The sequence below is a fragment of the Lacerta agilis genome, chromosome 2, assembly GCF_009819535.1.
Source record: "Lacerta agilis isolate rLacAgi1 chromosome 2, rLacAgi1.pri, whole genome shotgun sequence".
Taxonomy (NCBI): domain Eukaryota; kingdom Metazoa; phylum Chordata; class Lepidosauria; order Squamata; family Lacertidae; genus Lacerta; species Lacerta agilis.
In genome coordinates, this window is record NC_046313.1 from 17445931 (window position 1) to 17471100 (window position 25170).

At 45.0% G+C, this 25170-nt stretch overlaps 1 protein-coding gene across 1 annotated transcript; it reads left to right on the forward strand.

Annotated features, from left to right (window-relative positions):
- Positions 1-1518: 1518 nt before the first annotated feature.
- Positions 1519-23209, forward strand: SCPEP1 (serine carboxypeptidase 1). Its single transcript, XM_033138742.1, has 13 exons — positions 1519-1650; positions 7124-7269; positions 8065-8154; positions 9659-9814; positions 11227-11301; positions 11973-12045; positions 12196-12233; positions 13411-13539; positions 14267-14360; positions 14927-15040; positions 15912-16049; positions 19212-19375; positions 21612-23209. The coding sequence occupies exons 1-13, from the start codon at positions 1593-1595 to the stop codon at positions 21675-21677; spliced, it is 1341 nt and encodes a 446-aa protein (XP_032994633.1). The 5' UTR covers positions 1519-1592; the 3' UTR covers positions 21678-23209.
- Positions 23210-25170: the final 1961 nt, after the last annotated feature.

Sequence of the window (25170 nt, forward strand, 5' to 3'; positions counted from 1 at the left end):
CCAAACCACACCTATTAGTCTATCACAAAATAGAATCATAGAATTATAGAGTTGGATGAGGATCATCTTCTAGCCCAACCGCCTGCAATGCAGGAATATGCAGCTGTCCCATACGGGGATCGAACCTGCAACCTTGGCAAGATCAGCACCATGCTCTAACCAACTCAGCTATCCACGATGGGTCAGCAATGTCCCAAACTGTTTCAGATTCAAACACTGAATGGTTCTTGGGGATCAAAACAGAGAGCAAAGGTTGGTGCACTTGTAAAAGGGCAAACGAGTATTGGGAAATAATTTATAATGAATTGAAACACTTTCCCAAAAAACTCAAGAGTCCTTTTAGTCTGGGATAATCCAGATGGAAATTCCCATGTTTCAAAAAAGACTATTTATGTTTGCTACTACTGCGGCCCGTGTTTTGTTAGCCCCAAAATGGGAAACGAGTTGAGGTCCCAACTAAAGAAGAATGTCAACTTAAACTGATGGAATATGCACAGCTTGCAGACTTAACATAAAGAATAAGAGAACAAGAGGAACATACGTTTAAAGAAGATTGGAAAATGTTTATTGAATATATGGGTGAAAATTGTGTGCACTTGAAAACGTTGGCAGCTTTAAGATAAATTCAACTGTGTAAGTAAGTTTTGATGGATGTAAAAGTGGAATAAAAAATGGTTTAGTTTATTCCAGTAGCACCTTAGAGACCAACTAAGTTTGTTCTTGGTATGAACTTTCGTGTGCATGCTGAAGAAGTGTGCATGCACACGAAAGCTCATACCAAGAACAAACTTAGTTGGTCTCTAAGGTGCGACTGGAAGGAATTTTTTATTTTTTATTTTGCTTTGACTATGGCAGACCAACACGGCTACCTACCTATAACTTAGTTGGTCTCTAAGGTGCTACTGGAAAGAATTTTTTATTTTGTTTTGACTATGGCAGACCAACACGGCTACCTACCTGTAACTGGTTTAGTTTATGTAAAACATGCAGGGATTTATGGCATGCAAAATGAACCATGTAAAGAAAAGAAGGGAAGTCTTTGATAATTTTAAGGTGGTTTAAATGAATATTCTAAAAATGTAAAACTGAAAAACTTAATGAAAATTATACAAAAACCAAAAAAAGCAGAGAGCAAAGGAGCTAAACCGAATTGGGAAAAGCACCTGCGTCAGCCACGCAGGAAACTGGTATCGCAGCACTGAAAGCACGACCGGGTGCGAAACCCAGCAGTTCTTCAGCCCTCCCATTTGCACAACCAAATTGCACCCGATTTAATCAAGCGCCTGCATGTCTGACAGCGTGCTGCTGGCATTCCTCTGCGCAAACTTGCTCGCGCTGAAACCAAGTGTCCCTCATCCATCTTCCCGCAGAGTGCCAAAACGCTCGCCACACCCAAGGTGCAAACGCGCAAAAGCTTTCAGGAACTGGCAAGTGGAAATCAATCCCCGGCTAAGGCGGAAAGGGGGCGGCCCTTGGCCGGCTCTGCCGCCCGGTTCCCTCAATAAAAGGCGTACTTCCCTCTCGCAGAAACAGCTGACAAGCAGACAGAGTCATATGACCGCTAGCCAGGAAATCGCGGGGCGAGAGTAAAGATGTTGCTGAAACTGCCGCAAGCGATCGCGCTGTTTTCTCTGGCCACTTTGGGCTCAGGTGAGTTTTAAGGGGAACTGACCTCTGCAGTTTAGTGTATGGCTTTTGTTTGTGTGTGTTGTTTTAAGCTCTTACGAGAGGGGAAGTGCCCGATTGGAAATAAAACAACTATCTGGGCATTTAGAAGACATCTGAAGGCAACCCTGTTTAGGGAAGTTTTTAAATGGTTGATGTTTTATCGCGTTTTTGATATTCTGTTGTGAGCCGCCCAGAGTGCCTGGGGAAACCCAGCCAGTTGGGCGGGGTATGAATAATAAACTATTATTTGTTGTTGTTATACACAAGTAAACTGAACTGTAAATGCATGCTCACTTATTGTTTCCCAACTACTTACATCTCTTTGGAAGCAGGGCTCACTGGTATCCATGGGTGTAGCCAGGGTTGTTGTTTTTTGCTTGGGGGGGGCAGGATTTATGTTAGGGGAAGCAGAACCGAATTATCTGCAATGCAATTGGTCAAGTGTTTTTTATTTATTTACTTGATTTAGTCGGGGGAGTGCAACTGCACCCTCCCACCCAGCTATGCCTATGCTGATATCTTAAGGAATGTGCTTCTGGGTCTCGCATTGTTTTCAGCCGCAACCCTGTACGTTGGGAGTGGTACTTGTCGGATTCAGTGGGGTTTGCTTCTGGTTATAGGATTGTGGGTGTATAGCCAAAGGTGGGGGCAGCTGCCCCCCCCCCCAATCAAGAAAATAAATAAAAATACTTAGCTAAAAGTAGATACAGTGGTAGCTCTGGTTACGTACTTAATTCGTTCCGGGGGTCCGTTCTTAACCTGAAACTGTTCTTAACCTGAAGCACCACTTTAGCTAATGGGGCCTCCCGCTGCGCTGCAAGAGCACAATTTCTGTTCTTATCCTGAAGCAAAGTTCTAAACCTGAAGCGTTATTTCTGGGTTAGCAGAGTCTGTAACATGAAGCGTATGTAACCTGAAGCGTAATTTCTGGGTTAGCGGAGTCTGTAACCTGAAGCGTATGTAACCCGAGGTACCACTGTACTTTGACAGATTTTTCTGAGCACTTGGGGTCAAAAGAAAGTAATTTAAAACAACTGTTGTTGAGACATTTCATTCCGAATCTGCTAGAGAGAGCCAGACAGAGGAGGAAGGCAACTGGGTGTCCTGCCCTCCCCAACGTAAGTCCTGGGTATAGGATTTGCACAATGAATCTGCTTTTACAGAGAAGCTCTTTCTGCCAGGTGGCCTTGATTACTTTTAAGCCGCCTGAATTCTGTAATGGTTCAGATGCTTATCTGTGCAGCTAGCTCTCTGTGGTGAAACACATTGGTTGGCCAGTCCACCGTCCCTCAGACCATGTGGTGGGCCGGACTATATTTTGAATAAATAAATAAGTTATGAATTCCTATGCCCCACAAATAACCCAGAGATGCATTTTAAATAAAAGGACACATTCTACTCATGTAAAAACACGCTGATTCCTGGACCATCTGCGGGCTGGATTGAGAAGGCGATTGGGGACGCATCCGGCCCACGGGCCTTAGGTTGCCTACCCCTCTGCCCACCCAGCCCTTGTCTCTGGATGTGCAGGTGCAAAGGGAGGGTGGGGCCCCTGTACCTGTAATGTCTCTGAACGGAAGAAAATGATTTTTTTGGAGGTCAAAGCTGATCGCATTGTAGTATTTATGCAGCCTGTTAGGGAAAGAAGAGCTGAAATTCCCCTGTGTGCACCATGACTAAAAGTGTCCCCTGCAGTCTAACCCTGTAGCTTTCAATATCGCAGGGGTAGTCTGTGTGGGGTGGCATTCAGGTGTTATGGGACTCCAGCTCCTGGGAGCCCCAGCTAATATGGCCAGAGCTCAGAGATGGCAGGAGCGTGGAGCCTAAAAGCAAGGGCAGGGCACCACACTGAGTATCCATACTAGGCAGTTTTCATGGTGCCCCCTGCTGCAGCACATTAGCCAACACATGAATGGGGAACTGTGGCACCCCAGACTTTGACCTTTAACTCCTATTGTCCTTGACCATTAGCTATGTGTCTGTCTCAACAGTAAAAGACATTAGAGTGATGGGTACCAGAGCAAGTGTGTTCTGGTGGTGGCCCTGTGATTGCAGAATTCATCCCCCATCTTTGAAATTTTTAATTTGACCGTCTTCATTCATGTCCATTGTTGCACTAGTGACTTCTCATTTTTATGGGCAGTAATGCAGTTTTTAACTCCACTTTGTCTGTTACGTGTTTATACTTTGCAATTACAGTGGTACCTCGTGTTGTGTAACCTCCACACTTACGGGTTCCGCTGCTCATGCATGCGCAGAAGCGGCGCCTCTAGTTACGGATTTTTCGGGGTGTGCACGGCACCCCGAAACAAATTAAATCTGTAACCAGGGGTACTACTGTAGTTATTATTATTCATGCGGATGACACTAATAGAAAGGTAACTGTTCCTTTAAAAGGCAGTCTGCAAATCAGTCAGTAAATCATAAATAAGTGTATGTGTGAAAATTCTGTGTGTTTGCAGGATTTGCCCTGTGTTTCCAAAGTGACCACCCTCTGCATTCTTCATGGGAGTAAATCCCATGGAACACTGGGAAATTAAAAGGCATAGAAACACACACAGGGTACATCTTTTACTCTCTGGGACTAAATTTGTCCAACCCTCCCCCCCCCATTGGATTTAACAATTAAATGCATTCAACAGGGGATTAGATTCCCAGCATAGAGATGGAGCGATGGCTGGCTCTGGCTGAATTTCTGCTGAAAGAATTCATAACAGCCACGTGAGAAAAAGGTGGCACTGTTTTCTGGGAGTAGTCCATCTGCAACCATAGCTTTACACCTACAGATGGGTGGGGAGGCTACTCTCACCCAGAGCAGTTGCATTGACTGTTGTGGCATCAGTTTCTGGAGGAAGGCTGAATCCTATTGGTGGAATGCAGTGAACGACAATAAAGGTTTTGTTGGAAGCCTACACAGCAAAAACTTGCCTAGGAGTTGGTTTCTACGCCCGTGTTTATCAAGCTGTTTGCCGCAGTTAGTGTGGCGAGACTGAAATGTGACAATCCTTCCTGTTTGCTTAAACAGCTCCACACCAGGCCACTTGATGCAGAAATGGCCTCCTCTGACCTGTCATGATGTCAGCTCCTGCCTCCCTACCTGCTGGATCAAGGAGGATGGTGGGTAGCATCTAACACAGGCTTCCTCAACCTCGGCCCTCCAGATGTTTTTGGCCTACAACTCCCATGATCCCTAGCTAGCAGAACCAGGGGTCAGGGGTGCTGGGAATTGTAGTCTCAAAACATCTTGGGGGGGCAAGGTTGAGGAAGCCTGATCTAGCAGGATGAGATGGTAAAATGGGCCTGCCTCTTCTGACTGCAGATGGAGAGCTGCACTACTGGATGTTATGTGTGTGATCTCTGTAAGCAGAAAACTAGCACAGCAGGCAGATAACATACAAAACTTTTCTTCCTGATGTATTAGATTTCTTCTAGGGAGTTCTTAAGTGGAGGAGCATTCAGACATGCCCTGCATGCAGTCAGAAGAACAGAGGTACCTCAGTTTTCGAACGTCTCTGTTGACGAACATTTTGGTTTTTGAACGGAAGTAAATGCTTCAGTTTTCGGACACGCCTCGGAAGTCGAACATGCCACGCGGCTTCCACTGAGTGCAAGATCCTGAGGCCTAGCTGTTGGCTATTGAGTTTTTGGTTTTTGAACGTTTCAGAACTTGAACGGTCTTCCGGAACGGATTGTGTTTGAAAACCGAGGTACCACTTTAGTAAGTCCAAAGTCATTTCACCACCTCTTTTCTGCTGGATGTGTGAACCAGACCACAACCTCTTACTCACATCCATTTTCATTTCAAAAAGCTGAATGCATAAATATATTCAGGTATGTCCCAGATTAACAGTGCCATGCCTGGGATGCCAGAGGAAAAATACATAGCTTCCTGGGGTGTAGGCAGAACGTCCAGTGCCTTCTGAGTAATGTGACAAATTCTGAGATATAATCCAAACGAGACGGTTAAGTACACAGCTGGGGGGGGGCGAAGGTCACCTAGTTATCTCCTTTTCCTGATTGGTTTTGCATAGAATATCCTAGCTGTTCACAAGACTTTACGGAAAGAGCCGTACGCTGCCTCTCTTCTGCTAGCGATGTTCTTGAAATGTCCAGTGCCAAGCTGAGGTGACTGCCCACCCAAGTCATGGTTGTTTGGGCAGATGCACACTGGGACTTCTCCTCTCCTTTCCCCATGTGTCCCCTGCACAATTTCCAAATCTACTCCAGAGGAACCCCCAAAATATATTTAGGTGACGTGGAGGAGGAGGAGGAGGAGAAGAGTTTGGATTTGATATCCCGCTTTATCACTACCCTAAGGAGTCTCAAAGCGGCTAACATTCTCCTTTTCCCTTCCTCCCCCACAACAAACACTCTGAGGTGAGTGGGGCTGAGAGATTTCAGAGAAGTGTGACTAGCCCAAGGTCACCCAGCAGCTGCATGTGGAGAAGCGGGGACGCGAACCCGGTTCACCAGATTACGAGTCTGCCGCTCTTAACCACTACACCACACTGGAGAGTGGGAGGTTGTTCTGTTGTGCAAGCAGAAATCCTTACAGTGAATACAAAATAAAATAAAAAATCCCTTCCAGTAGCACCTTAGAGACCAACTAAGTTTGTTCTTGGTATGAGCTTTCATGTGCATGCACACTTCTTCAGATACACTGAAACGGAAGTCACCAGACCCTTAAATACAGTGAGGGAGTGGGGAGGGGTATTACTCAGAAGGGTGGTGGGAATCGGTGATCAGCTGATAGGTGTGGAAAACCTGTTGACGACTCTTAACGGCTGCAATTAGTCTTGCAGGGAAAGGCAAGGGGTGAGATGGCTAAAGATAGCTTTGTCATGTATAATGAGATAAGAATCCAATGTCTTTGTTCAGACCAGGTCTCTCCATGGTTTTAAGTTTGGTGATTAGTTGCAATTCAGCCACTTCTCTTTCCAGTCTATTTCTGAAATTCCTTTGTATTAAGACAGCTACTTTGAGATCTTTTTATTATAGAATGTCCTGGGAGAGTGCTGTGTGGAATACAACCCAAATTATTGCATTGAATCACACCAAAAATACCCTTTTGCAATGTAGCCTTGAGCGTATCTAAGAGTAGGCCTCTGGGCTTCTGCAGATACTCTGACCTCAGCCTTGCGGTTTGTCTGAATTGCCTGAGAATCTTTTGCAAGGGTGTGTCTAGTAATTTTTCAGCGATGATCCGGCATGCAACTGCTTTCTTGGATTCGAGTTGCAATGTGCAATAGCAGCCTGACCCATTGCACAAGTAGCAGTTTCTAAAGAATCATTGACACAGTGAAGGAAGAAGCAGCTCTGTGTGTTGAAAACAGTTGAATGTTGATCTTGGTAATGGAGCCAAAAGAGTTCCTGTCCATATTTATTATGTCAAGTGCCTGGACCACCTTTCTATAAAGTGTAGCAACCGGTATTTTTTTCTCCTCCTCCTTTTCAGCTGTGTATTTAGAGGAACCCAAAGAACCGAAGCAGGCATGGGGGTATGTCACTGTCAGGCCCAACGCCAGCATGTTCTGGTGGCTGTACTATGCCGACAGCCCTGCAAAGAATTTCACCCAGTTCCCTCTGATCATGTGGCTTCAGGTAAGTTCGGGCAGGATATGGGGTGTGATTTGCAGAAGGATTATGCTATCCGTTTACTCTGGTGGTCAGCAGCGGGTGGCGCTGTGGTCTAAACCACTGAGCCTCTTGGGCTTGCCGATCAGAAGGTCGGCGGTTCGAATCCCCGTGACGGGGTGAGCTCCCGTTGTTATGTCCCAGCTCCTGCCAACCTAGCAGTTCGAAAGCACACCAGTGCAAGTAGATAAATAGGTATCGCTGCAGCGGGAAGGTAAATGGCGTTTCTGTGCGCTGCTATGGTTACCGTCACGGATTTCTGTTGCGCCGGAAGCGGTTTAGTCATGCTGGCCACATGACCTGGAAAGCTGTCTGTGGACAAACGCCGGCTCCCTTGGCCTGAAAGTGGAGATGAGCGTCGCAATCCCATAGTCGCCTTTGACTGGACTTAAGTATCCAGGCATCCTTTACCTTTTACCTAGGTCCTAGGACATTGTGATAGATCAGTATTGTGATGTTTTAGCTGGTGAAGCATCATGATGTTGAAAACCGGATATTGCCCAGCTCTACGGGTTGATGTTGGACTCCAGCTCCCATCAGCGCCAGGCTGCAAAGCCAATGGTCAGGGATGATGGGAGTTGTAGTTTAACACCTTGCGGTGACTGCTGAGGAAACGCAATCCACGTTCAGCCATAGGAGAAACCATCTACCTCCAACGACCTACTTCACGGGGATTTTGTGGAGACAAAGAAGGGAAGGGCTATAAAAGGTTTATAATCTGTTTTTCTCTGCTTTTCCCCCCTAATCTGTGTGGCTTCACAGGGTGGCCCTGGGGCTTCAGGCACAGGATTCGGAAACTTTGAAGAGATTGGCCCTTTAGATAGTGATCTAAAGCCAAGAAAGACAACTTGGGTATGTATCATGGTTTGTGACTAGAAGATTCATTACCCACCCATTGTTGTCTAAGCCGGAATTGACCATGCTTGCTCACATGATTATGAGATTAAGCAGGAAAAAGAGTGTTCCATGGAATATAATACGAATGGCTCTTCCAGATCATGATTTCTGCACGTTGCAGTTGGTCATACTATATTGCAATTTCTGTTTCCTGTTTCTGTTTTCCTTTGCCCATACAACATGTGGGTTTTAGGATCCTTCCTGCATGTTTTCATCTTGGAACCAGAGTTGGCACTTATTTTATTTACTGTATTCATTTATTTGTAAAAAAAATACTTAAATACTGCTGTATCGCAGAAATGTGTCATAGTGGTTTGCAACAATAAAAAGGAGGCTATTTGGAAAATAACTGTAAACAAGCGAAAACGCTAGCAGGGTTAAGGTAAATTCAATGGTATAATATATTTAAAAAAGGAAGAATAAAGGGAGAAAGTGAGACAAATGGGCATACTGTATAAGAATATGCAGGGATGGTGGGGGAAATTAAAGGAATCTGGGAAGGGGAAGGGAAGTTATTGAATGTTTTATAATAAATATTGATATTAATTGTGGAAATACATATTTGAATGTGAATGTGATTTTGGAAATGGTAATAATGAAAATTATACAGTATTTTAAAAATGTTCTAAAACCAAACAATGGAAGTTTTGACTGGCCCCGATCCTTTCAAACGAGCCCAACAAGCAGAAATGCAGTGGGTGGAACATCTTCCTGCGTGAAAAATGGAATCCTAATTCCAGGAAAAGCCTCACTTGCTTAATTTCTGTATGTTATGTGGGTGGTAAAAGTCATTGCTGCTTATGCTGATAGTCAAAACTGCAAGCATATGTTAAAGAGTTTGTACTGTGGCTTTCTTCGTATATATATTTACAGATTATCTTCTAAAACCTCAAACAGTGCAGTAAAAAAAAACAATGACCTGGAACAGCAGGGGCAAAAATAGGCTTTGTTTCACCCAGGTCAAAGACGCACACACACACGCACACACACACACGCACACACGCACACAGAGGCTGGGAGCCTCAATGGCGCCTCTCTGGAGTCTTCAACTGGGCCAAAAAAAACCCTGGTTAGCCACCCTCCCTCCCCTGGTAGCTATGCCTCTGAGCAACTCCACTTATGGGGCATCAAAATTATTTTCTTTGTTTAGGGTTATTTGTTTGTCAGTGTTCTAATTTGTGAAAACCAATAAAAATTTATTTTAAAAAAACAAAAGCAAAATTATTTTCTTGGTTTTGCCCAGTTTGGACCTATCTGTTGCAAACACCTGAACCTGATGGAAAAGGGAAATGTGAGAACTCTGGCGAGGGTTTTTCTTTACCAAATGCAGAGTCACGCTTTGCTCTGTTGCCAAGTCATCATTAGCCACACTAGTGCTCATTCTCTCTCTCTCTCTCTCTCTCTGCGTGTGTGTGTGTTTTGTATAGAAGGCTTACTCTGTTTTCTTTTTGTGACGCAGCTGCAGACGGCAAGCTTGCTGTTTGTCGATAACCCCGTTGGCACTGGATTCAGCTATGTGAACGATACTCTTGCGTACGCCACAAATCTCTGCACAGTCTCCACGGACCTGATGGTGGTTCTCAGAGAATTCTTCAAGTCTAAGCCAGAATTCCAGGCAAGAGACGAGATAAAGATGGAATAATTTTAAATATTAGATAGGAAATGCTACTTCTACAGCTAGAGCTGCAAGTAGTCCACTGAATGGCCACACAAGCCTATAATCAAGTGTCCAACGTTTGCCGTTTTGAAGTCAAACGTACACATTATGGCGATTACTTATGACACTATTATCTCCACCCACCATCCCTGCCGTGATGTGTGTCATATGAGGCCATTGGTTGCATGGTGGAATTTGGAAGGTTTTTTTTTTTTAAAAAAATTTCCGGTTTGATTAACCACGGTTTAGTGTTCCTCCAAACCCTAAACTGCCATTAATCTGAAAAACTGGCATGTCTTCAAACCAAGGGCTATGACGGTGGGTTGTTGTAACAAACCATACTCGGGATCAATCTCTGTTTAGGGTTTAGACAGAATGCTGAACTATGATGAACCACAGGAAATACACCGGAAATTGGGAGAGATGGGAGGAGCATGTGAGCTCATTCCTGTCTCGATAAACCATCGTTTTATCACGACATCTGAATGCCCCATATGTGTTGAGGATTTCCCTGCCCTGCAAATGACAGCCAATGAAAAGGGGAAGTATACTTCCATTTTAGAATCCCCATTTTGTGTTTTTAAGTTACTAGGCCAAATGACTTTCCAGAAAGTGGAACACATGAGTGTTTCCAAAGCCATTGTAGAGAACTGAGCTGGTATTGACAGGGATTGGAGCACGAGAGTCTCAACACTTAGCGTATTTCCTGCACTTTTGCACTTAACTGCCTCACATTCTCCGCTTCCTCAAATTGGGCCGGTGTGAAGCAATGCATTTGAGGAAATCTGAGGAAATCAAATCCCTGCTCAGCTCTTTTGGGTAACCTTAGGCTGAGAGAGTGATTGGCTCCATCGTACCTCACTGGGTTGTTGGAAGAATGAAATGGAGCAACTAGGTGCCCTGGGCTCCTTTGAGATGAGTCGGATGAAATAATATTCCAGTCCTTCATTTTTAAGAAGTGAAAACTGGAATGCGTAAGATCTCCTGCACATCAATTTGGTATACTTAGTTTATAGTGGAGGAGTTTGTTTTATCTTTGGAAAGAGAATGTGGCAAAAATCTGATGACCAAATCCTCAGAAGGGATCCTACAGTTCCCATAATCTCTGACTCTAGGGCTAGGCCATACCAGAGTGGTTCAGTGATGTGTATGGTCACTATCCTGTGGTTTTATTTACCCTTAATGATTGCAAATGGAATTGAAGACTTTATCATCTGGCCTTGCTCCTCAGAATAGTTCAATTCCCGGTGCGTTTGGGGAGGAAGGAAACTCTGAAACTTTTATTTTTGTCTGTTGGGAGACGAGGGGCAGGTGAATAAAATGTATGGTGTTCAAAACTTTAACTGCTTTTCATGGGATGTCTCTTGTAGAAAGTCCCTTTCTACATCTTTTCAGAATCCTACGGAGGCAAAATGGCTGCTGGCGTTGCTTTGGAACTGCATAAGGTACGTGGATCAAAACTTTCCCTGCTAAAGCAGAGGGCGGGTTGGGGGGGGAGGCAATAATCTGTGGGCCCCCAGAGGTCACTGGACTACAGCTTCCCTCATCTCTGACCATTGGTCATGCTGGCTGTGGCTGATGGAGTCTGAAGGGCCACAGGTTTCCAATCTCTGCGCTAAAGAGATTGGATTCTTCCTTAGCAACATGCCTCTTCTCATGGGTGCCAGCTAATAATCACCTGCCACCATTGCCATCAGTTGAGGAATACAGTCGTACCTTGGTTCTCAAACGCCTTGTGACTCGAAAGTTTTGCCTCCCGAACGCCACAAACCCGGAAGTGAGTATTCCGGTTTGTGAACGTTTTTTTGGAACCTGAACGTCCAACGTGGGTTTCCGTGGGTTCTGTTTGAGTGCAGGAATCTCCTGCAGCCAATTGGTTTTCGAACATTTTCGGAAGTCGAACGGATTCCGTTCGAGAACCAAGGTACGACTATACGGGCTTCCTCTCTGTTCGCTCTGAAACAGCACCTGAAATCTACAGGCCCTGTTTATAGGTTCATGTGTTCTTGAAGGAGTTACTGTCAAATTGCCTGTACCCTACTCAAAATGTTTGTATTGATGTAGATCTCATTTTACACAAACTCTTGTTGACTTTTTTTGTTTTGTTTTCTAAAAGGCTATTCAAGCTGGGACCATAAAGTGCAATTTTCTTGGTGTAGCACTTGGCGATTCGTGGATTTCTCCTCTAGGTATGTTAATGGGAGTCTTGAGAACATCTCTCCTGTCATCCTTGTAATTGGTTTTTTTTTCCAGCCCGAGTGGATTTACCTGGCTGTTAAGGAAGTCTATTGTATCATGGCAACTCATGATTTATTTATTTCTCTTTTTTTACCCTTTAGACTCTGTGATTTCCTGGGGACCTTACCTTTACAGCACTGTAAGTCTTTACTCGGTCCATGCTTTTTGCAGTTTGTTTTTTACTTTTTCATGAGAACCGTCAGATCTAATGCCCATTCAGCCCAGAATCCTTATTTCCATAGGGAGGTGGTCATATTTTCATGTGAAATGCAGAAGCCACTCCCTCTTGTTTGGGCTGCAGTACTCTCAGATGCTTGGGACACGGGTGGCGCTGTGGGTTAAACCACAGAGCCTAGGGCTTGCCGATTAGAAGGTTGGCGGTTTGAATCCCCGCAACAGGATGAGCTCCTGTTGCTCGGTCCCTGCTCCTGCCAACCTAGCAGTTCGAACGCACATCGAAGTGCAAGTAGATAAATAGGTACCACTTCAGCGGGAAGGTAAACGGCGTTTCCATGCGCTACTCTTGTTCGCCAGAAGCGGCTGGAAGCTGACCTGGAAGCTGTACACCGGCTCCCTTGGCCAGTAAAGCAAGATGAGCACCGCAACCCCAGAATCGTCCGCGACTGGACCTAATGGTCAGGGGTCCCTTTACCTTTACTCTCAGATGCTAGGGCAGCCCCTTGTACTGTGTACACACCATGCATTTAAAGCACATTCTCCCTCCCTCCCAAATAATCCTGCAAGTTGTCATTTGTTGAGCTGTGATGAGTAAATTGCAGTTCCAGGGATACCTTGTGTTTGTGTGGGGTGCTTTATAGATATGGTATGTACGGAGCTTCAGTCATCACCAAATAAAAGAGGATTCAGACTTGCATAAGAATTACATGTGCTAATTTAAATGTATAGATACAAATTTTAAAATACACAAAATGCCCTACCGCAGTGCAGAAGACTATGACTTGGGGTGTACCTGGCCGCTCTCTAGGTGCTAAGTGTTGATAAGCAACTTCAAGGTCCCTGCTGTCTTTTTCTTGATCTTTAACCCATCCTTGGACCACACATCCTTTTGAATAGATCATGCCTTTCAAGTAGACTGTTTTCTTGAAAGTATAGAGACCTTGTATGCCTGTTGTAGAGGCAGTGAAGGATAGGCGTGCCTGGCGTGCTCTGGTCCATGGGGTCACGAAGAGTCGGACACGACTGTACGACTGAACAACAACAACATAGAGACCTTGTCCCCAGCATATGGCAGGGTGGTCGACACATCTTGTTATATGATTTTCATGTATGTTCATTTCCCCTATTTTGCACTGCAGTCTTACCTTGACGATAAAGGTTTGAAACAAGTCACTACGGCTGCCAAAAAGGTCCTTGATGCTATGAATAAAAGGCAATTCAAGCTGGCTACATTGCTTTGGAGTAAGGCCGAAGATACCATAGAGGAGGTAAGCTTTGTAAGGAGTTTGTGTGAACAGATTAGTACAGAGCTCGGCAACCTAAGGCCCATGGGCCGCTTAACCGGCCCATGAGCCGCCCCCGAACCGAGCCACTTGCTCGGAGAGTTCCCCCGTGCTGTGCTAAAGCTGCGCAGCGCAGCACAGGGACTCTTCCGCGGCTCCGAAAATCATGTCTGTGCATGTCTGCAGTGCTGGAAATCATGCCTGCGCATGCCCAGACATCGAAAATCGCTTCTGCGCAGGCACAATTTTTGGCGTCCGGGCATGCGCAGAAGCGATTCAGTGCCACGGACATGCACAGATGCCATTTCCAGCGTTGCACTGTGCCAGTCCAGCCCACGCAGGATCTCCGCGGGAGTGATCTGCCCCATGGCCGATAAGCCATGCTGACCCCTGGATTAGTAGTTTTGAAGAAGCAGAGACAGTTGGATGACTGGGTGCAAAGGAGGCATAACTCATGACTTCTGGTAGGGTTGCCATAAGTCTAGTTTTTTTTTGCAAACAGAACCAGGAAGTGTATGTAAAAACAACAATAACAACAACTTTTTGGACAATCTCCTTCTCTGAAAAGCTCATTCTCCCCCACCAAAAAGCTGAATTTTGACTTGTCATGAGGGAAAACCCAGAGCTGTATAAAGCTGAGGTGTACTGATGCCTTCTGGTGAGAAGTTCTCATTCTCAATCTCCTCCCTGCGTTCTCCCTTTTCTTTTCTAGTACACGAATGGTGTGAATTTCTATAACATTCTGACTCAGGATACGACTTCATCTACAGCTGCTGCATCCATTGCAAGTGAAACAGTCCCTGTGTGTAAGTTCAGAGGGAGCAATTATCGGAAACTCCCTATTTGAGGGCGGATTTGTCATTGCCAGAAATAATCTTTGTGCCCCAGGCACATTCCCTCCAACCGTCACGTTTGATGGCAGCCGTAGGATTTGGGAATTTCTATGTTTTTGCATGCAAGGCCTCATTTATGGCCTTCGGTGCTGCACTGGATCATATGACTAGACAGGTCATATGACCAAGGGAAGGAAATATTTTCCCCGGGGAATCTTTCCTAGCACCAAATTGCATGACTTGGTGCCAAGCCATGGCTTTTTAATTTGTCTTTTAGCTATTAGTTTTGATTCTGCTGCTACTCATGGGATGTTTCATTGCTGCCTCACGCTGTCCGATTCCCCCCAAGCTATTGTAGGCTGTTTTTGTTTTTTAATTTTTGGTCTACTAGAAATCGCCCTGCAGTTCTTGGAACTGAAGGGCAAGGCTATATGCTCCATAATTAATATGTGTCATCTTTCCAGATAAATCTGCTCATGCAGTCTGCAATAAAAGCCTTTCTCTATTTCTCTCTCCCTCTCCCCTCCTCTTTCCATAAGTGAAACTCTTCCAGCGTCATGTACAACATCAAAGTAAGGACAAGCTGAGTGATTTGATGAACGGGCCCATCAGGAAGAAGCTGAAAATAATTCCAGACCATGTCAAATGGGGAGGTAGGGCCATAACTTCTGGAAAGTTTCCTAGTAACATAAGCAGTATTTTGTATACTTTGATCTCTGGAAAAATGAGGGGGCGGTCCTTTTGATAGAGTAGGCATAGGCAAACTTGGCCCTCCATATGTTTTGGGACTACTCCCATCATCCCAGGCTAGCAGTGTTTTTACATGAGTAGAATGTGTGCTTTTATTTAAAATGCATCTCGAGGTTATTTGTGGGGCATAGGAACTTGTTCATTTTTCCCCCCTTTCAAAATATAGTCCAGCCCCCCACAAGGTCTGAGGGACAGTGGACCGGCCCCCTGCTGAAAAAGTTTGCTGACTCATTGAAATTATTGGACATAACTTAGCTGCATTGATATCAATGGGTTTACTCTGAGTAGTACTTAGTTAGACGCAAGCCTTGTGAGTCTAAATTACATTCTGACCTGATGGCAGTTGTGGACCTTGGTGGAAAAGTCGTGTCTGCCTCGGAAGGCTTGTTTAGTTTTAAGAGAGCATGTGGAAGTATATTCTTCTCAATTACTTTTCTCGGTTTAATGAGAAGGGCATACCGGGTATATACATGAAGACTTTAAAATTTGCATTTCTATTTTTTTTTTAATGCAAATTCATTGTTGGAGTTGATACGCAGTTTTATTTGCACAGAAAAAAACGGAAGGCGATTGACAGTTGTTTCTTAAAGAAAGTGCATGCCATTGGGTGTTCTGATTTCTTCTCCAACGCATAAAACGTTCCACTTCTCCTTGGCAGTATATCATACTGACTCGGATAACTCAGGGCCTGGCCCCATGAGTGGTAAGGCCATGCTGATAATATTTCCTTTCCTTGCCCCCTGTCTCTTAATGTTTTTGCCATCATCCTTCCAGGCCAGTCAAAAGACGTGTTTGCGAATATGGCTGAAGACTTCATGAAGAATGCAATAGATATCGTAGACGACTTGCTTGCAGCCAAGGTCAATGTCACTGTCTACAATGGGCAGTTGGATCTCATCGTTTCTACCATAGGTAAGGATATTTCAAGGGTCAGGGGGTCAGTAGAGATAGGGAGGGTGGTGATATTGGCAAGGCGTCGCGTTTCTGAAATCCCATTTGCATCTCACAGTCATGATACTATATAGCATAGCGGGGTTTCCCAAACTTGGATCTCCAGCTGTTTTCAGACTACAATTCCCATCATCCCTGACCTCTGGTCTTGCTCGCTAGGGATGATGGGAGTTGTAGTCCAAAAACAGCTGGAGACCCAAGTTTGGGAAACCTTGGTGTAAGTGTTAAACTTGCTTGCTAAGGAGTTTGATGTACAGAAGTGAGAGCTGGACCATAAAGAAGGCTGATCGCCGAAGAATTGATGCTTTTGAATTATGGTGCTGTAGGAGACTCTTGAGAATCCCATGGACTGCAAGAAGATCAAACCTATCCATTCTTAAAGAAATCAGCCCTGAGTGCTCACTGGAAGGGCAGATCCTGAAGTTGAGGCTCCAGTACTTTGGCCACCTCATGAGAAGGGAAGACTCCCTGGAAAAGACCCTGATGTTGGGAAAGATGGAGGGCACAAGGAGAAGGACGACAGAGGATGAGATGGTTGGACAGTGTTCTCGAAGCTACTAACATGAGTTTGGCCAAACTGCGAGAGGCAGTGAAGGATAGGTGTGCCTGGCGTGCTCTGGTCCATGGGGTCATGAAGAGTCGGACATGACTGAACGACTGAACAACAACAAGGAGTTTGAATACTTGGCTCTGCCGCATTCTGAGACTTCACCAGTCATTACTCCAATGTTTTCAAAGCTATAAGGTCTAGAAACCTAATATTTGTTTGTGTCCCCCCCCCCCACTCCCTGCAACTGTCTTATCGGCCCAGCTTAAGAGGAGCTGCAAACATGTGCAATGCTAATAAGCCATTCAGGCTGGGTTCTTGCAGTGTGCAGTTGATAATATGCACAACTGACTGGCTTTCACGGCCTGTTTGATCAGAAGGCAATATGATCAATGCCCTGAGAACACAGATTGACTTGTAGCCATGAGAACTCTGGCTTCTGGAAGCATGCTTGAATGCCTGCCCAAATATTTGGATTATAACCAGGTGGTCTTGTCCTAGGCTTAAACAAGAACTTCTGCAAAATGTACAAAACCCTATATTCAAATATCCACTTTTATGTCGTTATCTCTTTACACCTAAGGCAACATTGTTTGTGGAGACCTGACCGGGAACAAGCTTGCTGGCTCAGGTTTGCATTTAAGATGCAAACAACCTGCCGGGAAGACGTGAATCCACAGCAGCCAATTTAGAAAAGTAATTTTGAAGGCAGTTCCAGAGACGATAATTGTTAGTATCAGGAAAGATAGGGTGGAGACGAGAGGCAGTGACTATAAAAGTCACAGGCATATACCCTAATTATGTCATGGTTACCCTTGGGCAGTTGCAACCCACATTTTTGTAACATCTCATCCTGTTGCCAGTTGAGTCACTCTATTTCAATATTCCTCCCCTTGGTTCCTCATTCTGGTTTGGATTCAGTGCCCATTGACAGTGTTTCCTGCACGAGTGCTCTGTCCTCTCTCATCCAGTACAGCCACAAAGAGGAGAATGCAGTTTGTAATGTCCAATCCCAAACTACAGTTCCTTAACAATTCTAGCTTGGCTTCCTAAGATATTGGACTCATCTATGCTAGTAAAGAAACAGTGATTTGAATGTGCTATAAACATGCAGCACCAGATGGCGCCAGAGAGCAGTAAATTTTTATACGCCTTTTTTGATAGGGTTTTTTGTGTTATAATCTAATTTCTGACTTATTTATAGTGGGTCCCCCCCTGTGTTTTTCCCCACCCATTTTTCCTGTGTTTTTTCCCCACCCATTAAGACTAACTACAGTTTGTCAGATTTCATACATACATATCAGGCCTGTTTGTTGAATCAGATCTCTACTTAATAAGTCAAGATATGCTCATTTGGTTAGAGGGTGATGCTGATAACGCCATGGTTGCAGGTTCGATCATCCCTATATGGGGCAGCTGCAAATTCCTGCATTGCAGGGGGTTGGACTAGATGGCCCTTTCAACTCTGCAGTTCTATGAAAGAGGCTTGTGCCCATGGGTGTAATCTCACTCGAAAGCAGTGTAAAAGTCTACAATTAACCATAATTCTCCCAGGATCTCAAACCATGGTTTGAAGTTGATTCAAAACCCCAGCCCTGTTCTGAACTTGGGTTTCCTGTTCTGTCTGAACCTGGTTAATTGTAGACTTTCACGTGGCATTCAGGGATGTCACAAAGCCCGTAGAGAAGGGACTGGGGTTGAAGAGAGAAGGCTCATATCGGCATTTTCACTTAATGCTAAACCACCATCGGGTGTTGCATCTGAACATGGCCAGTAACACCATCATCTTAGACAACCTTCTCCCTTGTTGATAAAGCTTTTCACAAAGGATTTAGCTACGGGTAGCAACTAGCCATGACAACTGTGTCCTACCCTTCAGGATCGGAGAAGGGGGAATGCCTCTGCATACTAGTTACTGGGAATCACATGGTCAATAGTTAGGGTTTAGTTTGTTAGTTAGGGATGCGGTTGGCACTGTGGTCTAGACCACTGATCCTCTTGGCCTTGCCGATCGGAAGGTCGGCGGTTCGAATCCCTGTGTCGGGGTGAGCTCCCGTTGCTTGGTCCCAGCTCCTGCTAACCTAGCAATTTGAAAGCACAGCAGCACAAGTAAATAGGTACTGCTGTGGCGGGAAGGTAAATGGCGTTTCCCTGTGCTCTGGTTTCCATCACGGTGTCCCGTTGTGCCAGATGCAGTTTAGTCAGGCTTGCCACATCACCCGGAAAGCTATCTGTGGACAAACGCCAGCTCCCTCGGCCTGAAAGTGAGATGAGCGCCACACCCCATATTCGCCTTTGACTGGACTTAGACTTTCCCCCATTTCAGGCTTCCTATGGGCAGCTGGTTGGGCCTGCAGAGCTCTTTTTTGTTCTTTCATATTGATTATACTAATTATTGCAGGGCTGGGGGGAAAAGTGTGGTATTCCAGGGTCTTCTAAAACAGACGGCAAAACCCAATAATGACATTTCCCGCTATTGCCACCATCTTTTGTGGCGTGTGATGTCTGGCAAAACAGGACACCTTTCTCTTACACGAGCATTTTCTCTCTCCCCCCCCCCCCCATTATCTCTTTAGGCCAGGAAGCGTGGCTGCGGAAACTGAAGTGGCCCATGCTGAAAAGGTTTAATGCGCAAAGATGGAAGCCTTTATATGTAGGCTCAGAATCCGCAGCGACGGCCGCTTTCCATAAGTCCTATGAAAACCTGGACTTTTTCTGGATTCTGAAGGCTGGGCACATGGTAAGTTGGCAAAGAAACAGAACAGAATATAAAGGAGACTTGATTGCTTTAAATTAGATGCTCCTGTTCCAGACTTTTCAAGGAGTTACTTTGTTGGCAGTCGCAGTACATCATTTTTGGGTGCAATGACTCGGAGAGCAGGGATTTAGCACAGTATGGAGAATCTCTACGCATGCAAGGTGCCAAAGGAAATAATGATAATAGCCGTCTTAATATTTCACAGAACAAGGAACGCGGAACAATTGAGTTGAAACCTTTTATTGGTCCAGCTGGTTTTATAAAATACTGCTAGAAGCTTTCAAGCTGCAAAGTATCTTTCTTCAGGCCTGTGTGTTTAAGAGAGAGAAATATATAAAAACCAACAGGTTATATGTGACCACCAGGCTGATAGTCATAACAGTTCCACAAAAGGCACCCCAAATAGGGTGGGGAGCTGTTTATTACAGAGCCAAGGCTAGGCTGCTTCTAGTTATGCAAGTGGCGCTGTGGTCTGAACCACTGAGCCTCTTGGGCTTGCCGATCAGAAGGTCAGCGGTTCGAATCCCTGTGACGGGGCGAGTTCCCGTTGTTCCGCCCCAGCTCCTGACAACCTAGCAGTTTGAAAGCACAGCAGCGCAAGTAGATAAATAGGTACCGCTATGGCAGGAAGTTAAACGGCGTTTCCGTGCGCTCTGGCTTCCGTCAGGGTGTCCAGATGCGGTTTAGTCATGCTGGCCACATGACCCGGAAAGCTGTCTGTGGACAAACGCCAGCTCTTTGGCCTGAAAGCGAGATGAGCGCTGCAACACCATAGTCGCCTTTGACTGAACTGAACCGTCCAGGGGTCCTTTACCTTTTTTTTTACTTCTGGTACCTGCCTGGGCCTGAATAAGAACTACAAATGATGAAAGGGAAAGGGAAGTGAACACAATTGCTTTTTTCTTTAAGGGGCCACATAAAAATGACTAAACCCCGTAGTTAGGGGAAATCCTGAAATCACCAACTGCCAGCATGCGACAAATCTCATGACGTCGCTGTTTCTTACAGCGTGGAAGTGTGGAGCGGGCACAATGATGATTGAATAATTTATTCAAGATGGCAGGCTCCCATAAGTTGAGACCTTTCCTTAGACAATAGTGATATGATGAGATTGCACTGGCCTTGGTTTCTTTGGGAATTTTTCGATCCCGTCTTCTCTACAAAGTTAAAGGTTTTGTTGGGTTGTGCTTGAAATCAGTGGGCCTCAGATTTCTGTTACGGTTCTCCACCTATGCAAATATATATATATATATATATATATCCTGTGTGGGGAGGAGAGAGGAGCCTTACACTGGCATCTCTGGCTCACTGTCTTTAAAAGATAACAAATCCTAAGATGAATAATAATATTATAGCTGGGGTTTGCCCCCCCCTTTTCTAAATGACTAATCATTCACTGTGGCTACCTGTGGCATTCTCTCTAGCTCATTATTATTTGTTATTTGTTCAGTTTTCATACCACCCTTTATCAAAAGATCCCAGGGCAGTATAGAACATTAAAAACACGTTACAGAACATCCATAATAAAAACATAATAAAAATGCATAGTGACAGACAGACAGACAAATAATAAAGTTAATAGCAGTCTATGCATGCCAACATGATGTGATAGAGTCCTGAAATAATAATAATAATAATAATAATAATAATAATAATAATAATAATTATCATTAATAGTTTGTAGACCACCCTATACCCGCAGGTCTCAGGGTGGTTCACAAGTTAAAATCAAAATCAAAACAAAAACAACCCCCCAAAACCCCATCCTCATTATAAAAGGGCATTACAGTCGTACCTTGGATCCCAAATGCCTTGCAAGTCAAATGTTTTGGCTCCTGAACACTACAAAGTGAGTGTTCCAGTTTGCAAACGTTCTCTGGAACCTGAACGTCCGACGCGGCTTCCGATTGGCTGCAGGACCTTCCTGCAGCCAATCGGAAGCCGCGCCTTGGTTTCCGAACGTTTTGGAAGTCAAACGGACCTCCGGAACGGCTTCCGTTCGACTTCCGAGGTACCACTGTGCTTGGATCTAGGAGACCAGGGTTCAAATCCCCACTCAGCCGATTATCTCTCAGCCTAACCTACCTCACGCTGCTGATGCAAGGATTAAATGGAGGCAGGGAGAAGTGTGTTAGTGTAAGAGCTCTCTGGAGAAAAGGTGGAATAAAAAAAGTAACAACTGGGAAAAGAGTAAAGATCACATTCTTCTCCTTAACAGGTACCAGCCGACCAAGGAGATATGGCACTGAAAATGCTCAAGATGGTGACCCGCCAATGCCACTAACAGAACTGGGGCCAGCTGGCTTGGCTTTCCCACAAGAGCGCATCATGCTGTTGGAATGTTCTCATTGCACATCGAACCCTCCTTGCGGGACAGTAGCTCTTCAGCGAGGTTGAGTCCTTTCCCTATATGGTACGCTATGCAAGGCGCTTTTTTTTTTTTTTAAAGGCGATGCCGAGCATTGCCTTTCGCACTCCTTTAAAACCACAGCCTCTGCCTCCGCAGTACCCACACTGACCTTCGGTACGATAAAGTAATTCACCGAAGATCTGCTTTCCGCACTGTTGCCCCCCCCCCCTTAAAACAGGTAAGAGCTTAGGACCAGCTGAGGTTTGCCGAGCCCCCGGAGGACGAGCGAAAAGCAGAGGCCCTGTTGGACGAGCCCTTCTATTATTAAACCACAGCGTTTGCTGTAAATGGCTCGGGGCAACCTTGTATGTAGAAAACACAAAACAAGGCTACAAAATACACTGATTTAGGAGCAACTTTGTCGTCGGACTTGGTGGGGCTGTTTGGCTGACCCCGGAGACAAAAGGGCATGTGACACCGAACTGCACAGGCTCTTAAAATGTGTGGGGTGGGGATGGGAAGATGCAAATTATGATAGGAAAATTTTATTACATCTAATTTTAAGGTGACTATTTTTTAAATATATATATACACGCATTCAGAAAAGCACTGTTACACCGGCGCAGGCAGTCTGGGCTTGCAGCCAGAGCTTTAAACTCCCAAAGATACCATTCTTCCTTTTGCAACCTCCTGAAGCTTGATCTACGGCGCAGGGGTCTGAAACACGGCTGTGGGGCCACAGCAATTGCAGCATGCAGGGGGTGAACATTCTGCACCCCTGTTTTTCACTGTTGATGTGATTGAGGCTACAGTCTTGGGCAGAGGAACCAGCAGTGGCAGGGGACTAGCAGGGAACGGGGCAATGCTTAACCCTTGCACCCCTGCCCAGTTTCCCCACTTCAACTTGACCCCAGTGGAAACGATCTGAGCAGTAACTCAACCTTGTTTAAAAACCCAGCACGACATTGTAATGGGTTGTGGGGTTTCCCCCCCCCCCCGTAGGTATTCTTTCCTGTGCTTCACGTTTTCTTGTTAAATTGGGCAGCTGGCAGTAAGGGCAGCTGTTGCCACCTTAATGAGGACTAGTTGCTAGGCTTTTTTGGTTTTTGCTGTTTACAATCCCTCCTTGAATGAAATGAGGCCCTCAGCCAGAAACTCCCATGGTGGGTATGCAGATCTCTTGACCTTTGTTGCTCCGTGAAAGATGAAGGAAAAAGGTCTTGCCGGATGCTGCTTTGCGTTATCCTCTCCTGGCTGTCCCCACCGCCGCTGCCCCCCCAGTTCAGAAGTTGATATAGCAGCATCCCAAGATCAAATTGCAATACATCTCTCGAACATTTGTTCAGCAGGAGAGCGCTGTGTCTTGTTCAAATATGCCGGATGTTGGAAATGGAAACCACGTTGCTTACTTACGTAATGCATGTCTTTCTGATGACTCTGAATAAATAATAAATGGATGGAAGCCACATTTGCATGATGATGCATATAAACTCTGCACGCAGCACTCTTCAAAACATACGCTTAAGAGACAATTATATGTTTCCGGTGAATACCGGTTTTGGAAATGCCTGATCCATTCTTCTTCGTAGACAGTTAACATATATGGGTTTCTTTGTTTTTTAAGAAACATCATTATTGAAAGTTCAAAAAGTACATAATTATATGTGCACTAAACATGGTGAGACATAAATAAAGGAGAGAAAGAGAAAGGGAAACGAAACCCGTGTAGAAGGGAAAATAAAGGGGAGGGGGATCCTAAAACTATATACTCTACAAGGTTATCATTGTACTTCACCAGATCTTAACCTATTACAGTATTTGTAAGATTGGATTCCAAATGTCATTGAATTTGTCCATGCCAAGTCTGTGTTTATATGCAAGTTGTTCATATGTTGCGAGTTTGTATGAGTCTTCAATCCAGTTGTAGAAGGGAGCCGCATGTGTATTTTTCTAATTCATCAGGATCAGTCTTTTCATTGAGATAAGGGCACGGAGAGTCCACTCGCCTTGTCCTTTTGTAAGGTTCCACGTGCTGAATATATAATTCAAGAGGATATTATGCTCTGCAAATGTAAAGTTGTTCCATACAGTCCTGTTGATGGTTTCAGTCACCTTCTGCCAAAAAATCTTTCAATATAGGGCAGTGAAAAAAACATACTTTTTAGAGAAGCATTATGCCCGATCCACTCTTCTCCATAGACAGTTAACATATATGTTAAGGTTTAGATGCCCACCTTTGTTTTCTAAAACAGAGCTTCCGTCATTCTCGGGCTGCCTGTTGTGGAGGCCTAGGCTTTGTGTATGCCATGATGCCACCATTTCTCTGGGTTTGGGATAGAAACCAACCAGCCCACCTTCCTCTAAAGCAGCAGTGGGGAACCTGTAGCGCCTCTGACTTCCCATCACCTCTCACCATGATGCTATAAGGGCCAGGGATGATTGGAGGGGCCAGAGTCCCCCTCCCCCCGGCTATAAACATAGCTGAAATATGTTCAGAAACCTAATCTGTGTTGCCACTCCTTAATATGCATAAACAATCATAGAGCTGGAAGGGAACACGAGGGTCATCTGGTCCAGCTCCCTGCAATGCAGGAATTTTTTGCCCAACGTGGGACTCGAACCCACAGCCCTGAGATTAAGAGTCTCATGCTCTACCGCTGGAGCTATTAATTCCTACCTGATAACAGCTGTGATTGGAGCTGAGGGCATGGCACTACTTTGGAGGAGCGGAGGATTGCACAACATAGCCTTAGATTTTTATTTTTATTCTCCCTTTAAAAGATGACAACTTAATACGGCTATTTGCTGCATACATTTTCTGCCCATTTCCACCCAAGACGCTTGTGCTGATCTTTCAGCAAGCGTAGTGACAGAGGATCTGGTTCAGTTTTACTTCTGTGCATCAGCCCATTTTTCTGAGACATATAATACATCTGAACCTCTAACCCCCCCCCCCAATAAATCTGGCCACAAAGAGGTTGTAGGATATATTCTGTACCTTCATTAATTGCCACAGATTCCTGGCCGTGTTGTCTGGTTACTCATAACGTTGCTGTGGACTTCTGAGCCACCAGGTGGAGTGAGGAGACTTTAAATATCCCACTATAGTCTGCATAGTGTTAACAATTTATGCAGTTATGAAAGAGGGTCGCAGGCCAGAATGTGCGATGACACACACGTGGCAAGGTATGTGCTTCATCCACAAATGTGGTTCCTCACAACTGTGAATGTGGAAGAGGGGTAAGTGCAAATGAAAACAAGCTACTGCAGTTAACTCTAAAGTCATTCACTGCTCCTGCTCAGGCTGCGCACACACACACAAAAATCCATTTTGGTTCCTGAAATTCATTCAGATTGTGCAGATAAAATAGAACTGATAGAATTCGACAGGGTGTGGAATTAGTGTGTGAAAACAGTTCAGCTCCAA

Bases quoted from the DNA above. Each gene is read 5' to 3' on its own strand.
- SCPEP1 (XM_033138742.1), top strand. From the start codon at position 1,593: ATGTTGCTGAAACTGCCGCAAGCGATCGCGCTGTTTTCTCTGGCCACT. The intron at 1,651-7,123 runs GTGAGTTTTAAG...CCTCCTTTTCAG, and splicing joins TCTGGCCACTTTGGGCTCAG to CTGTGTATTTAGAGGAACCC. The intron at 19,376-21,611 runs GTAAGTTGGCAA...TCTCCTTAACAG, and splicing joins TTCTGAAGGCTGGGCACATG to GTACCAGCCGACCAAGGAGA.